The sequence below is a fragment of the Cervus elaphus genome, chromosome 12 (assembly GCF_910594005.1).
Source record: "Cervus elaphus chromosome 12, mCerEla1.1, whole genome shotgun sequence".
NCBI lineage: Eukaryota > Metazoa > Chordata > Mammalia > Artiodactyla > Cervidae > Cervus > Cervus elaphus.
In genome coordinates, this window is record NC_057826.1 from 47,191,949 (window position 1) to 47,207,621 (window position 15,673).

A 15,673-nucleotide genomic window follows, 5' to 3' on the forward strand; every position below is an offset into this window, starting at 1 on the left:
TGCAAAGAAAGCTTTTTTGTATTTTTGTCTATATGTGTCCTGCAAAATCATGATATGAATGGTACCTTGGCTTGGTTTAATATTTCTATATCTATCATATATATAATAATTGTGTATTCTCATTTTTATATGTCTTTTTACATAGCTCTGTGCCTTCCCCCATGTTTTTCATATCCTTCTTCCCCAACTTAGATTCCATTGTATGTGACTTAGTTATGTACTGAATATATTCTTAATTTCCCTGCTAGTGCTGTGTGGCAAAACCCAACCTAATTCCCCCCCATACTGCCTGCCTAAGTGTACAGCCAGCCAGATTGGTGCTACTTTAATTTTATTTATAAATATCAAGTGTAGTGCTGTTTTCCTCTCCTATTTTCTGAGAAGTCAGTTTCCTCTCCCATTGTCAGAGCTGATTATTAAACAGGTGATCTTCTCCCCTCATGTATCCAGTGCCTCTTCCAATGTTACTATTCTAAGTTCATGACCTTTCCCCCCTATTTTACTAAGAAAACAGCAAATTTTACTGTCAGTCTCTTGGTCTCTGTACCCTCATCTACTCTGCTTTCCCCCTCATTATGATGAATTACTCCCTCTTTTATCTAAAGCTTATCACCTCACTGTGCACTGGATCCCATACAGTCTGCTAGTCAAGGACTTTGCTCCTATGATTATCCTATTTTTCCTTCTCGCAGAAATCAAATTTGCTTTATTATGTAATTATTTGCATTAGCATACAAACATGCCATAGGATCTCCAATATATATATTTTTAAAAACCTCCATAGATCTCATTACCTCTGGCCCTGTATCATTACTCTGCTTTATAGCAAAGCTTCTTAGAATAGTTGTGTATGCTCAATTTCTCTGTTCATCATTTGCCATTCTCTTGAGAGTCCCTTGGACTGCAAGGAGATCCAACCAGTCGATCCTAAAGGAGATCAGTCCTGGGTGTTCATTGGAAGGACTGATGCGGAATCTGAAACTCCAGTACTTTGGCCACCTCGTGCAAAGAATTGACTCATTGGAAAAGACCCTGATGCTGGGAGGGATTGGGGGCAGGAGGAGAAGGGGATGACAGAAGATAAGATGGCTGGATGGCATCACCGACTCAATGGACATGAGTTTGAGTAAACTCCGGGAGTTGGTGTTGGACAGGGAGGCCTGGTGTGCTGCGATTCATGGGATTGCAGAGTCGGACACGACTGAGCAACTGAACTGAACTGAACTGAGATTAAAACAGGTAGACTTCCATCTTTACTCTGCTTCTCAGTAATTCACATTAACAGTTCTAGTCAGTTATTGTTCTTCATAGTAATTGATATCAACACTATTTGACATAGTTTATTTCTTCCTCCTCAAACACTTGATTTGACTTCTGGAGCATCACACTCGTAATTTGCTTCCTTGTTTTCCTGACCTTTGCATGTTGGAGTATTCAAGGCTCAGTCCTTGACTCTTTTCTCTGTCTTCATCCAGTTCTGAGATACATCATTCATTTCCAAGGCTTGGTATACCATCCACATGTTCATCACATCCACGTTTCCACTTCTTGCTGTGATCTTTCTTTGAGCCCCGGGCCCTGTGTGTTCTCAGTTCCTCTGTACCTGTGTATCCGTAGTTCCACACCCACAGATTCAACCAGCAGTAGACCATGTATTACTGTAGTATTTACTATTGAAAGGTTTCTACATGTGAATGGACCCACATAGTTGAAATCCATGTTGTTCAAGGGTTAACTGTAATCCTTAAAAAACTTAGATCAACACACACACAGACACACCCCCTACTAAAAACCCTCCAGAGATTTTTCATGTCATTCAGAATAAAATCCAATCTCTGAGGTAGGGTTTACAAGGTCTATCTAACATCTCCTGCTGTTTCTGCGATCTCAAGACCTAAAACTGCATGTGTCACTCAGCTGAAGCCACACTGACCTTTGAATGTGATCTTTGAATATGTCACATGGATTTCTACCTCAGGGTCTTTGTCTTATTTGTTCCTCCAGATCTGGACATGAATCATTCCCTCATTTGGAAGCCTTCCCCTAACAGCTATATCTTAAATAATTATGTCCCTTCCCCATTGCTCTGTCCTTTTTTTTTTTTCCTTGGCCATGCCAAGCTGCTTGTGGGATCTTAGTTCCCTGATCAAGGATTAAACCGAGGCCCATGGCAGTGGAAACACAGAGTCCTAATCACCAGACCACCAGGAAATTCCCTACTCTGTCCTCTTACCCTTTTTCTTCATAGGCCTTATTACTATAAGATGTTACATATGAGTATGTAGGAATGTGTTTATCATCTGTATCTTCCTCTATAGAGTGCAAGCTTTATGAGAGTAGAACTTTGGTTAATTATCCTGTGTCCATCATGTAGTATTGTTGCTGTTGGTGAGTCGCTCAGTCACGTCCAACTCTTTGCAGCATCTTGGGCTATAGCCTGCCATCCTCCTCAGTCCATGGAATTCTCCAGGCAAGAATACTGGAGTGGGTAGCCATTCCTTCTCCAGGGAATCTTCCTGACCCAGGAATTGAACACAGGTCACCTGCATTTCAGGCAGATTCTTTATTGCCTGAGGAAGTACTACCAGGGAAGCCCCATCATGTAGTATAATACCTGGCTATGTAGTAAGTGCTCGATAAGTGTGTTGAATAAGTAAAACCTATTAGACATATATATTACTACTCCCAATTTCAGACTGAATCAGTCACAGCTGGCAGGTTTTTTAATTCCAAATTTATTGCATTTTGAACCTCAGTCACTTGTTTCTAGAACTTTGATCATTTATTTGTCATTATCTGACTATTCCTCATCTGAATTACTGTGGCTGTGTGACTCTTTAAGCATTTGCTATATTTGTCATGTACTTTGGTTACCAAGGGCTTCCCTGACAGCTCAGTTGGTAAAGAATCTGCCTGCAATGCTGGAGACTGGGTTGGGAAGATACCCTGGAGAAGGAAAAGGCTACTACTCCAGTATTCTGGCCTAGAGAATTCCATGGACTTTATAGTCCAGGGCTCCCAAAGAGTGGGACACAACTGAGCAACTTTCACTTCACTTGGTTACCAATGTATACCTCTTTCTTGCACTCCCCCAGTGCCTTATGAAGGCATTAAAAATTATGGGACAATCACAGATTATTTATACTTGGATATCTTAGTATTTGAGTTTTAAAGTTAGACTTGATTTTCTATAAGCTATCCAGCTTTTTCTTTTAAAGTTAGTGTAAAATTCAGGACTTGAGATTTTTAATAAAATTTTTCTCTAGCAACACGTAGACTTCTTAACTTATAGGGTAATAATAGACTTGTTTTAGGAGAGAGTTTTCATCTTAAAAATACTCAATAATAACATTGGTATCTTGTCTGTACTTTCTTTTGTAAAAAGTACTTAAGCATGGCTGAAAACAGAAGGCTTTTCAAGTTTTTGATAAGATTAACCCTTTGCTTAGTGGCTTTTTCTCATATAAGAAAACTTTATTTCCTACTTCATTATTCTTCTATCCTTTTCCTTTTTCACTTTTCCCAAGAAATGGGGCAGTATTGATTTAGTGGTAGGGGAACATCATGTGGTAAAGAAGGTTTTTTCATTTTTCTGTGAAGTAGGTTACAGAGTCACTAGCAGGAAAGAGAAGCGCAAAGATTCATTTCCATAGTCTTATGAGAAGAGGCTGAAATGAAGCAGCAAGAACTGTGGCCGTGGCAGCTAATGAGAATCTGCCTTTTCCGCGTGAACAGCGAGAGAAGTCAGGCCCCTCTGAGTGTCGCTGCCACCCACAGAGCTGTGAAGAAGGCTGGCAGGAGCAGATGGTATCCAGACACAGTTTGATTTGTTTAGAAACCTGCATAAAGAGCAGCATGTGTTGTGTTTTGTTTTCCCCTTAATTACTCAGAACCAGGGAGATCAGTGTTCAAATAAAACACAGTGATACAGCCAGGAGAAAAAATTAGAAGAAAACAGACAACTCTGTTATTAACGGCATCATTTCAATTCCATGATATTTACTGAGTATCTGCTTTGTATAATGCTATGTACTCGGCATTGTAGGGCATGCAAAGTAGAGTGAGTTAAGTATTACAAAATAAATTCAGTTCAGCAAATATGGTATTAGTGCTCTGTATTTGCCGCTGAAATACTGTGAACGTAAAAATTAAAGTAGTTTCTATCCTTGAGCTTACAGTATAGTGAGGGGAATTAAGTAAATGGAGAGTTCAGTTCCCCACAGGCAGGCACTATGATATATGTGTATCAACGTGCCATAGAATCTCTGAAGAAAGGGTACTTCATCCAACCTGAGAGGATAGTGAGGAAAGGCTCCTGGGAGAAGGTAAAGCCCTAGTGTATAGCCCTAACTGAGGGTTAAAGGATGAATAGGTGTTAGCCAGTTAAAAATGAGGGGTGGAGAGAGATCAGGGCAGAAGGAAGAGCATGCTAAAGGTCAGAGGCAAGAAACATCATGACTCTTCAGGAGAGAGCCAAGCAAGTACTACCCATAGAGCTGAAGGCACCATTTGTAGGAGTAGGTGAGATTATGGTGCCAGATTGGGATGGAGCTTGGAGTTTGTCCTGTATGTTCGTGCTTCTTCCTGTGTGGCCTGTAGACTCTTCAACAGCAACCCTTAGTATATTTGCAGAAATGCAGGTCTAAACCCACACTAGGATGTGAAAAATATCCTTAAAATCTGTTGTTTTTGCTCAGAATTGGGGTTTTCTTACCTGGCTAACGTAGAATGCTCTGTATTTGACAGATATTTCTTAAATTATATATTTTATCAGGTTTATACAAGCACAGTATCAGTGAGAGAATTTATGTCTTAAATTGGTGTTTGGGGAGGTTTCCAAGAGAACTATGGTTATAAAAAGCTTTTTATAAAGTAAATACAGAAGACATGTATACTGTATCTTGGGATCAGTAAAAAGAGGCAGAAAATTCCAAACAAAACTCAATCTGAAAGCCTGATTTGTGACTATATCTTTAAGGATATTTTTTCCTAAAACCAATTCAGCGTGGGAATTCCCTGAAACCTCTATCATTCAATGTTCAGTCTCTGGCTGTGTATGTGTGTGTGTATAATTTAGGAGAAAGCAAGGAATATAGAAATGGAAAATATTGAAAATATCAGAGGGAACTTATGTTTATAAATGTTCTGTTTGTCTCTTTTGCTATACAGGAATTAGAGAATAAAAGAAGACTGCAAAAACAGGCTGTTGCTAGTCAAAGTGCCATGGAAGTCCGCTTAAATCGAGCTCTAGAAGAAGCAGAAAAGTATAAACTAGAGTTAAGTAAACTAAGGCAAAATAACAAGGTATGGAAAAACTGAATAGTTTTGGCAGTGATCACCAATCACTATGGGACTATTGGTAACTTCCTTTTTTATGCAACACTCAAAAGTAATAGTTTTTAAAGTATAATTCTTGGTGTCATGGTGAACATATCTTTTCAAAGAAATGCACTCATTATGAATATGTGTATTTTTGGTAAGTTAGGTTTATATTGTTTGGACCAGTGATAGCACAACTCTTTGGAGGAGGCATTCATTTTTCCCTCCAAGAGATCCTTATCGTGGGCCCATATTACATGCCAGACACTGTGGGAATAAATGGTGGAAAAATGTGTCTTGTCTCTCAAGTCTGTTATATCCTTCTCTGAAGATCAGTTTTCCAGTATATAACACAAGGGGCTATATTACCAGGGCAGCTGGTTGTCAAACTTGAGCACATATCAGAATTACCTGGAGGGCTTATTAAAACAGATTTCTGGGTCCCACCCACAGATTTTATTATTCAGTAGTATGGGGTGAGACTTGAAAATGTGTGAGGTTTTTTTTATTTTATTGGAGTATAATTGACTTAAAACGTTGTATTAGTTCTGCTGTACAGCAAAGTGAGTCATATATATGTATATATATAATATCTCCACTGTTTTTTAGATTCTTTTCCCATATAGGCCATTACAAAGTATTGAGTAGGGTTCCTTGAGCTACATAGGAGGTTCTTATTAGTTATTTATTCTATATATAGTAGAAGTATGTATATGTCAGTCCCAGTCTACCAGTTTATCCCTTCCCCACCCCCTTACTTCCTCATTACCATAAATCTGTTTTCTAGATCTGTGACTCAGTTTCAGATTTATAGATAAGTTCATTTGTTCCCTTAGATTCTGCATATGAGTGATATCATATGATATTTGTCTTTCTCTGTTTGCTTACTTTAACTCAGTATGATGATCTCTAGGTCTGTGCATGTCACTGCAAATGGCATTATTTCATTCTTGATTTTGGCTGAGTAATATTCCATTGTATATATGTACCACATCTTTATCCATTCCTCAGCTGATGGACATTTAGGTTGCTTCTTCCATGTCCTGGCCATCATAAATACTGCTGCAGTGCACACTGGGGTGCATGTATCTTTTTTGAATTATAGTTTTCTCTGAATATATGCCAAGGAATGGGATCATATGATAGCTCTATTTTTAGTTTTTTAAAGAACCTCCATACTATTTTCCATAGTGGCTGTATCAATTTACATTCCCACCAACAGAGCAAGAGGGTTCCCTTTCCTCTACCTCCTCTCCAGCATTTATTGTTGGTACATTTTTTTGATGATGGCCATGCTGACTAGTGTGAGGTGATACCTCATTGTGGTTTTGATTTAATTTCTCTATTGATTAGTTGATGATGAGCATCTTTTCATGTACCTCTTGGCCATTTGTATGTCTTTGGATGAATATCTATTTAGAACTTCCACTCATTAAAAAAAATTTTTTTGATTGAACCATTTTTAAAGTCTTTATTTAATTTGTTAACAATATTGCATCTTTTTAATAATTTTTGTGGGGTTTTTTTGCCACAAGGCTTGTGGGTTCTTAGCTCCCTGACTGGGGATGGAACCTGCACCCCCTACAGTGGAAGGTTAAAGTCCTATCTGCTAGACTGCCAGGGAAGTCCCCCAACTCATTTTTGGTTTATTGGATTCTTTGTTATAAAACTACATGAGCTGTTTCTGTATTTCAGAGATTAATCCCTTGTCAGTTGCTTCATTTGCAAATATTTTCTCCTATTCTGAGGGTTGTCGTCTTGTCTCTGGTTATGTCAAAGAGTTCTCTGCCTATGTTTTCCTTTAAGAATTTTATAGTATCCAGCCTTACATTCAGTCTTTAATCTATTTTGAGTTTATTTTTGTATGTTATTAGGGAGTGTTCTAATTTCATTCTTTTACATGTAGCTGTTTTGTTTTCCCAGCACCACTTATTGAAGAGACTGTTTTTTCTGAATTGTATATTATTGCTCCTTTGTCATAGATTAGCTGACCATAGGTGTGTGGGCTTACCTCTGGGCTTCCTATCCTGTTCCATTGGTCTATATTTCTGATTTTGTGATTTTGTGCCTGTACCATATTGTTTTGATGACTGTAGCTTTGTAGTATAGTCTGTTTTTCTTTCTCAAGATTGCTTGATCATTTGAGGTCTTTTGTGTTTCCATACAAACTGTAAAATTCTTCGTTCTAATTCTGTGAAAAATTGCCATTGATAATTTGATCGGGATTGTATTGAATCTGTAGATTGCTTTGGGTAGTATAGTCATTGTTACAAATTGAGTCTTCCAATCCAAGAGCATAGTATATCTCTCCATCTGTTTGTGTGTCATCTTTGATATCTTTCATCGGTATTTTATAGTTTTCTTAGTATAGTTCTTTTGTCTCCTTGCTGTGCTATGCTGTGCTTAGTCGCTTAGTCATGTCCGACTCTTTGCGACCCCATGGACAGTAGCCCAACAGGCTCCTCTGTCCATGTTTGTCTCCTTAGGTAGATATATTCCTAGATGTTTTATTCTTTTGATGCCACACTAAGTGGAATATTTTCTTTCATCTTTCATTGTTAGTGTATAGAAATGCAAAATATTTTTATGTATGTATTTTCTAACCTTGCAGCTTACCAAATTCATTCATGAGCTCTAGTAGTTTTCTGGTAGCATCTTTAGGATTTTCTATGTATAGTGTCACGTCATTTGCAAACAGTGACAGTTTTACAATTCCTTTCCACTTTGGATTTCTTTTTTTCTTTTACTTCTCTGATTGCCATGGCTAGGACTTCCAAAACTATGTTGAATAATAGTGGCAAGAGTAGACATCTTTGTCGTGTTCCTGATCTTACAGGAAATGTTTTTAGTATTCACCATTGAAAATGATGTTTGTTGTGGGTTTGTCATATATGGCCTTTATTATGTTGAGTTAGGTTCCCTCTGGGCTTCCCAGGTGGCTCAGTGATAAAGAATCTTCCTGCAGTGCAGGAGATGTGGTTTCAATCCCTGGATCAGGAAGATCCCTTGAAGGAAATGGCAACCCACTCCAGTAGTCTTACCTGGGAAATCCCATGGACAAAAGAGCCTGGCAGGTGACAGTGTCCATGGGATTGCAAAAGAGTCGGACACAATTTGATGACTAAACAACTACAAGATTCTGTCTGGGCCCACTTTCTGGAGAGGTTTTTTTTTTTAATCATAAACAGGTATTGATTTTGTCAGAAGCTTTTTCTGCAACTATTGTGATGATATATGTTTTTAATTCTTCAGTTCAATGTGGTTTATCATACTGATTTGCAGATATTGAACAATCCTTGTATACCTGAGGTAAATACCACTTGATCATGGTATGTGATTCTTTTGATGTGTTGTTGGATTCTGTTTGCTAGTATTTTGTTGAGGACTTTTGCATCTGTGTTCATCAGTGATATTGGCCTATTATTTCTTTTATTATTTTGTCTTTGTCTGGTTTTGGTATCAGGCTGATAGTGCCCTTGTAGAATGAACTTGGGGAGTGTTCCCTTTGTCTCCAGCTTTATGGAAGAGTTTCAGAAGGGTACATGTTCACTCTTCTCTAAAGTGTTTGATGAAATTCACTTTTGAAGCCATCTGGTCCTGGTATTTTGTTTGTTGAAAGGTTTTAATCACAATTTCAACTTCAGTACTTGTGGCTGAACTGTTCATATTTTCTGTTCTTCCTGGTTCAGCCTTGGAAGATTATATCTTTCTAAGAATTTGTCCACTTCTTCTAGGTTGTCCATTTTATTGGCATGTAGTTGCTTATAGTCTTTTATGATCCTTTGTATTTCTGTAGCATCCATTGTAGCATTTCCATTTTCATTTCTAATTTTATTAATTTGAATCCTCTCCCTTTTTTTTTTGATGAACCTGGCAAAATTTTTACAATTTTATCTTCTCACAGAACCAGCTTTTAGTTTCATTGATCTTTGTTATTGGAGCATTTAATCTGTTTACATTTAGTTAAGGTAATTATCAATATATATGTTCCTATTGCCATTGTCTGAATCTTTTGGGTTTCCTTTTGTAGGTCTTTTCTCTTTCCTTCCTCTTTTGGTCTTTTCTCTTGTGATTTGATGACTGTCTTTGTTGTATATGGATTGCTTTTTCTTTTTTGTGTGTATGTCTATTATATTTCTTGGGTTTGTATTTCCTGTGAGGTTTTGATAAAGTAATCTATATACATACATATATATATATATCATATGTATATGTATATATGAATAATTGAGGTGTTAGTCGCTCAGTCATGTCCGACTCTTTACAACCCCATGGACTGTAGCCCACCAGGCCCCTCCGTCCATGGAATTCTCCAGGCAAGAATACTGGAGTGGGTTGCCATTCCCTTCTCCAGGGGATCTTCCCAACCCAAGGATAGAAGCCGGATTTCCTGCACTGCAGGCAGATACCTTATTGGTGAGCCAACAGGGAGGCCTATGTACATTTATATATGTGTGTGCCTCTTAATTTCAAATGCAGTTCCCATTTTCTGCATTTGTACGTTCCTCAGTGTTGCTGGATTTGATATCATATTTGTATATGGGTGATTTCCTGCTTTTATTGCATGTTGGCCTTACCAGTGAACTTTCCCATTTGTGATCTTGTTTCTAGTTGTGGCGTTGCCTCCCTTCCTCCCCCGCCCCCAACCCCCCCACCCCAAAGAAGCTCTGTTAGCATTTGTTGTAAAGCTGCTTTGGTGGTACTGAATCCTTTTAGCTTTTGCTTATCTGTTAAGCTTTTGATATCCTTACTGAATCTGAATTAGATTCTTGCTGTGTATTCTTTTTTGTACGTTTTTCTCTTTCATCACTTTAAATAAATATATCATGCCACTCCCTTCTGGCCTGCAGAGTTTCTGCTGAAAAATTAGCTGGTAACCTTATGAGTATTCCCTTGTTGCTTTTCATATTTTTTCTTTTTAATATATGTTAAATTATAATGTGTCTGAGTGTGTTCCTCTGTTTATCCTGTATGAGACTCTCTGTACTTCCTGGACTTGGGTGACTGTTTACTTCCCCGTATCAGGGAAGTTCTCCATTGTAATCTCTTCAAATATTTCCTTAGGCCCTTCTCTTTTTCTTCTTCCTCTGGGACCCCTGTAATTCGAAAGTTGGTGCATTTAATGTTATCACAGAGGTCTCTCAGACTGTCCTTATTTCTATTTTGTTCCACAGCATCTATTACCACCATTTTTCTCTTTCAGCTCACTTTTTCATTCTTTTGCCTTAGTTATTCTGCTGTTGATTCCTTCTGATGTATTTTCTTTTCAGTGATTGTATTGTTTGTCTTCATTTGTTTAGTTCTATTTGTTAAACATTTCTTATATCTTCTCGATCCATGTCTCCATTCTTTTTCTGGAACCTTGGATCATGTTTACCATCATTACTCTGAATTCTTTTTCAGGTAGATTGCCTGTTTCCTCTTCATTTAATTGTTCTTGTAAAGGTTTCTATCTTGCTTCTTAATCTGCAACATATTTCTTATCTCATTTTGTCCAACTTAACTGTGTTTTTGGTCTCCTTTCCACAGGCTGCAGGATCATAGTTCTTCTTGCCTATGGTGTCTGCCCCGTGGTGGGTGAGATTGGTCCAGAGACTTGTGCCATTATCCCTTTGATAAGGGATTCGACTGGTGGTGTGACCAGAGCCTACTCGACATTTATCAGGGCCTCCTCTGTGCTCTGTAGTTGTCTTTGCCCTGTCAGAGGTGGGGTTTCCTCCCTGGTTGTTGGGAATAGAGACCCCCAGATCTGTTTCTTAGCTGTGTTTCTGATCTGTGATGCTAGCTAGGTGTGACTGGAGAACTTCCACTGGGAGAGAAGCAACTGAGTGTCCCTCCTCTGAAGCCGTTCACCTGTGCATGTGCTCCGTCGTGTCCCCTTTCATCCGTTGTGTGAACTCACAGAATACCCTGTCATTGGCACTGCCCTCGGTCCCACCTTAACTGTGGGTGTGCTCACAATCGGGACGGTGACTCTGAGGTCTTGTTTTCACCAGGCCACTGGTGCAGATCCACTGAGGTCAGGTTCCGGGACTGTGGTGATTATGTACCTGAGCCGGCTGTGGGGGCCGTGGAGGCAGCTCAGACTCTGGCCCGGCCCAGCGCCTGCAGTGTATGCCCACACAGTCTGCAGCAGCTCAGGCCAGCCCATCCCAGCTGCAGGAGCATTCGCTGTCCTTTCAGATGTCTGCAGGTACTAAACTTAGGAAGCTCTCAGTGGGGGTGTAACCCCGAGGTTCACGCAGAGGCGAGGAGAGATTTCAGCTCTACTTCTTAGTCACATGGCCCTCTGGGCTCCGCTGTGGTTTCAGCACCACCTCTGTGTGTTTCTCCCATCAGAGTCTGCTCTGGAGGTAGCCTGGGCACACAAGGCCATCAGGCCAGAAGGAACCGAAGTAGTGATCCGGTGAGCAGGCCACCCAGGCAGGAGGGTGCTGGGATAGCGACTGGAAAGTGAAAACCCATTAGGCAGTGACTGGGGTGAGTGGATCGCCCGGGGGGGGGAGGGGAGGGAGAGGTGATGACAAGGGGCACAGGCTGTCTCCGGCAGAGCCCGTGGCTGAAGCGGCTGGTGCGCGAGGGCAGAAGCTGCAGTGGCAGCCCCACCCTTTGTGCATTACCACACAGTGGCACTCTGTGCAGCCATCCAGACTTCTTCCACCAGCACTCCTAGTTTTGGACCTCCTCATTCCCACCCCCTCAGGCTGTTTCCTCAGAGCTCAGAGCCGTTCCCACCCAGGATTTGCTTTCCAAACCTCACATTCCAGCACCTATCCCCCATGTGTACCTGTGAACACCCATCCTAGGCTGGGGCCTACAGGGCTGTGGCAGGGACCCTTTGTTTTGTTTTGTTAATTTATTTAATTGGAGGCTAATTACTTTACAATATTGTGGTGGTATTTTTTGCCATACATTGACATGAATTGGTCATGGGTGTACATGTGTCCCCCATCCCGAACCCCCCTCCCACCTCCCTCCCCACCCTATCCCTCTGGGTTGTCCCAGAGCACCAGCTTTGAATGCCCTGCTTCATGCATTGAACTTCCACTGGTCATCTATTTTACATATGGTAATATGCGTGTTTCAGTATTATTCTCTCAAATCGTCCCACCCTCGCCTTCTCCCACATAGTCCAAAAGTCTCTTCTTTACATCTCTGTCTCTTTGGCTGTCTTGCGTATAGGGTTGTCGATACCGTCTTTCTAAATTCCATATATATGTGTTAACATACTGCCTTAGTTTTTCTCTTTCTGACTTACTTCACTCTGTATAATAGGCTCCAGTTTCATTCACCTCATTAGAACTGACTCAAATGAATTCTTTTTTATAGCTGAGTAGTATTCCATTATGTATATGTACCACAACTTCCTTATCCATTTGTCTGCTGATGGACATCTAGGTTGCTTCCATGTCCCAGCTATTAGGGACCCTTTGTGTAGGACTGTCTTGGTCCTGCCTGCCACAGACAGGTTTCTGGTCTCTCTTCTGAGCCCCCGGAGCTCCTTTTCTGTCTCAGCTGATTTCTGCACTGGTGAAGGGGCTTCCCCAGATGTGTGACCTTCTCCTCACCTTCAGCTTGCATCTGAGGCACAGGTCCTGTTTTGCTTCCTCTCCTTTTCCTTCTTCCTTCTGCTTTCTTTCATCCTACCTGGTCATGCAGGGATCTTTCTAGTCCTTTTAGTGTCCACGGTCCTCTGCTAGTGTTCAGCAGGTGCTGTGTGACAATTTTCTCATTTGTAGATGTATATTCTTGATGCATCTGTGGGCAGAGATGAACTGCATGTCTTCCTACTCCTCTGCCATCTTTGAAAGTCTGAATGTCCTATTTTAACAACTTCCCATGTGATGCTGATGCTACTGATTCTGAGATGACATTTTGATAACCACCATTGAACAGTTATTGTAAGGATCACCATTGTGTCTCTAGCATCTAGCCAGTGATTGGCATAGAAGTTACCATTCAGTTCCTGGAATATATGTAGAATAAATGAAGGCTCAAATATCAGTGTGTGTGAAAGCCTTTTGTATACTCTATAAATACTGGCTATTAGGTTTTGGTTTTGTGTCAGCCTGAAATTGATGCTCCATTGCAGTCTCTCCCTTAGGACAATACTTAAGTTATTTAACAGTGCCCTGGACGATGAATTTAGGAGTTGTTCTCATTACATACACAGATGATACTATTTTGGATTAAATTAGTAATGCTTAATAAGTGCATGTGTGCTCAGTTATTCAGTCATGTTCAATTCTTTGCGACCACATGGACCTGTAGCCTGACAGGCTCCTCTGTCCATGGGAATTCCCAGACAAGAATACTGGAGTGGGTTGCCAGTTCCTTCTCCAGGGGATCTTCCCAACCCAGGGATTGAGCCCATGTCTCCTGCATTGGTAGGCAGATTCTTTACCAGTGAGCCACCACACTTAGGGTCTTCCCTTATAATTCAGTCAGTAAAGAATCTGCCTGCAGTGCAGGAGACCCATAGTTTATGCTGTATGATCAGACTGTGTTCACATTTAAGAGCTTTCAGTGGTATGATGACTGGGATTTATTAGTAGAAGGTATTTAATGAACAAGTTAGGAAGTCAGTTTTACAAACTTGCCAATAATTGTCATGCTATTGGAGCATTATTTTTAATTTTGATGCATTCTAAAGTGATTTTGAAGAAAATGAAATACTCATGTAAATGTAAATGTCAGTATTTGCTAATTCTGATTCCAGATTTGAACTCTTATTTTAGCACATACATTAGAGAAATGGAAAGAAAAATTTGTTTCCATGACAACATATGACTCTAGCCAGCCATTTTGCAAATTCAAGTACTGAGACTTTGGTATGTGAACAACTCAGTTCAAAACCATCAACACTGGAAAAACAACTCGGATGTGTTTAAGACAAAGTTCTGACCCTAGATCTGCATTAGGTGATAGATTAAAACATAGATTAAAACATTTTGTAATATATATTACTCTTTAATATCAAGTAGACATTTTGAGATCATCATTCTTAAATGTAACTTATTTCAAATTTATGAAAAAATATGTGTATTCATCTTTTTGATTTTTAAGTCATTTTGCCTTGTTTCTAACTTTGAGGGAGGTCTCAAGATAATCAGTAAGATTTTCCTTGGGGTCTAATCTGTATATATGTTTTTCTTTTATGACCAGTTATATTTTTTTTTCTACCTTAATAAATCTTTGTACTTTGCTTCTCATTCTGATGAGACATAGTTAGGTAGACAAATAAAATTATTCATGTTTATGTGTTTAAGGAATAGTAAGATTTCCATAAAATAGAACAATATTGCCTCAGTCATCAGAAAATTAATGGTAAAGTCATTTTGCACAGAGCTTAGGAAATAAGTTAAACTGGTTTAGAGTAACTTTTGAAATGAAAAGTCAGTCAGCTTAAACCAGATGCTGCGTGAGTGCAAGGAGCCAGTCTTACTCACTGCTATGCCTCAGTGCCTGGAACATAATTATAATTATTGTAATAATAGCAACATAATAATTGCCTCTGAAACACACTTAAGGGAGGAATGATGAAAGACAACTGTGTGATGGTTTAACTGTGCAGCTGATGGTTGCTTTAAGCTCATTGAAAATATGTCACCAATTACATGTTACTTCATTTAGGAACAGATAATTTCTAATTCTTTGTTAACTCATTGAGAAATATTATGAAGTCCTGCCATGTACCTGTCAGGTCTTTACTAGAGGCTGGAGATACAAAGGAGATAAAAGATGAATGTGATCCTTGTAGTCATGCACCTTATAATGGAGAAGTTGGATGTTAGTTTGACAATAGATAAGGCAAAATTAAGGTGCAATTGTGATGAATACCATGAAGAAGGGTTCATGGTGCTTTGAGCAGGTAACCAGATCAGTGAGTGCATTTTAAAAAATGTAATCCTAAGTTAATATCTGAAAAAATCATATAGGAGTTATATACCAGGGGAGAGATTTGGGCAGAAGGAATGGCTCTGTGGCAATAAAAAAGGCAAGGTAATGAAAGGTAGGGGTGGATGTGAAGGGAGTGTTGCAAAGTGAGGCTTCAGACACAGCTAGAGGCCAAACCATCCAGATCCTTCAGGCCATGTTAAGTAGTATGGATTTTACCTAAAGAGCAGTGGTAAAGCTGCTGCAGTTATTTTGAAAAAAATGACAGGAGATGATGCCGTGACCAGGCATGCACCTGGAAAGTACAGTTGTCTCTCAGTGTCCACAGGTGCTCAAATCTCTTGCATAAAACAGTGCAGTATTTGCATATAGCCTACACACATTCTTCTGTATACATTAAATCATCTCTAGATTACATATGATACTCAAGACAGTGTAAATGCTATGTAAGTAGTTG

The 15,673-nt window shown here is 39.6% G+C and overlaps 1 protein-coding gene across 3 annotated transcripts in view; it reads left to right on the forward strand.

Moving 5' to 3' along the window:
- TEX9 (testis expressed 9) overlaps nt 1–15,673 on the forward strand; it is an 81,831-nt gene that overhangs the window by 51,941 nt on the left and 14,217 nt on the right. For 2 of the 3 annotated variants that reach the window (XR_006344189.1, XR_006344188.1), the window contains exons 10-11: nt 5,170–5,304; nt 11,659–11,799. Coding sequence is in view for 1 of the 3 variants with exons in the window: in XM_043921182.1 (XP_043777117.1) it covers nt 5,170–5,304 (135 nt within the window). In the remaining 2 variants the exon portion in view is untranslated. The remainder of the gene's footprint in view (nt 1–5,169; nt 5,305–11,658; nt 11,800–15,673) is intronic. The other variant, XM_043921182.1, reaches the window with a different exon arrangement.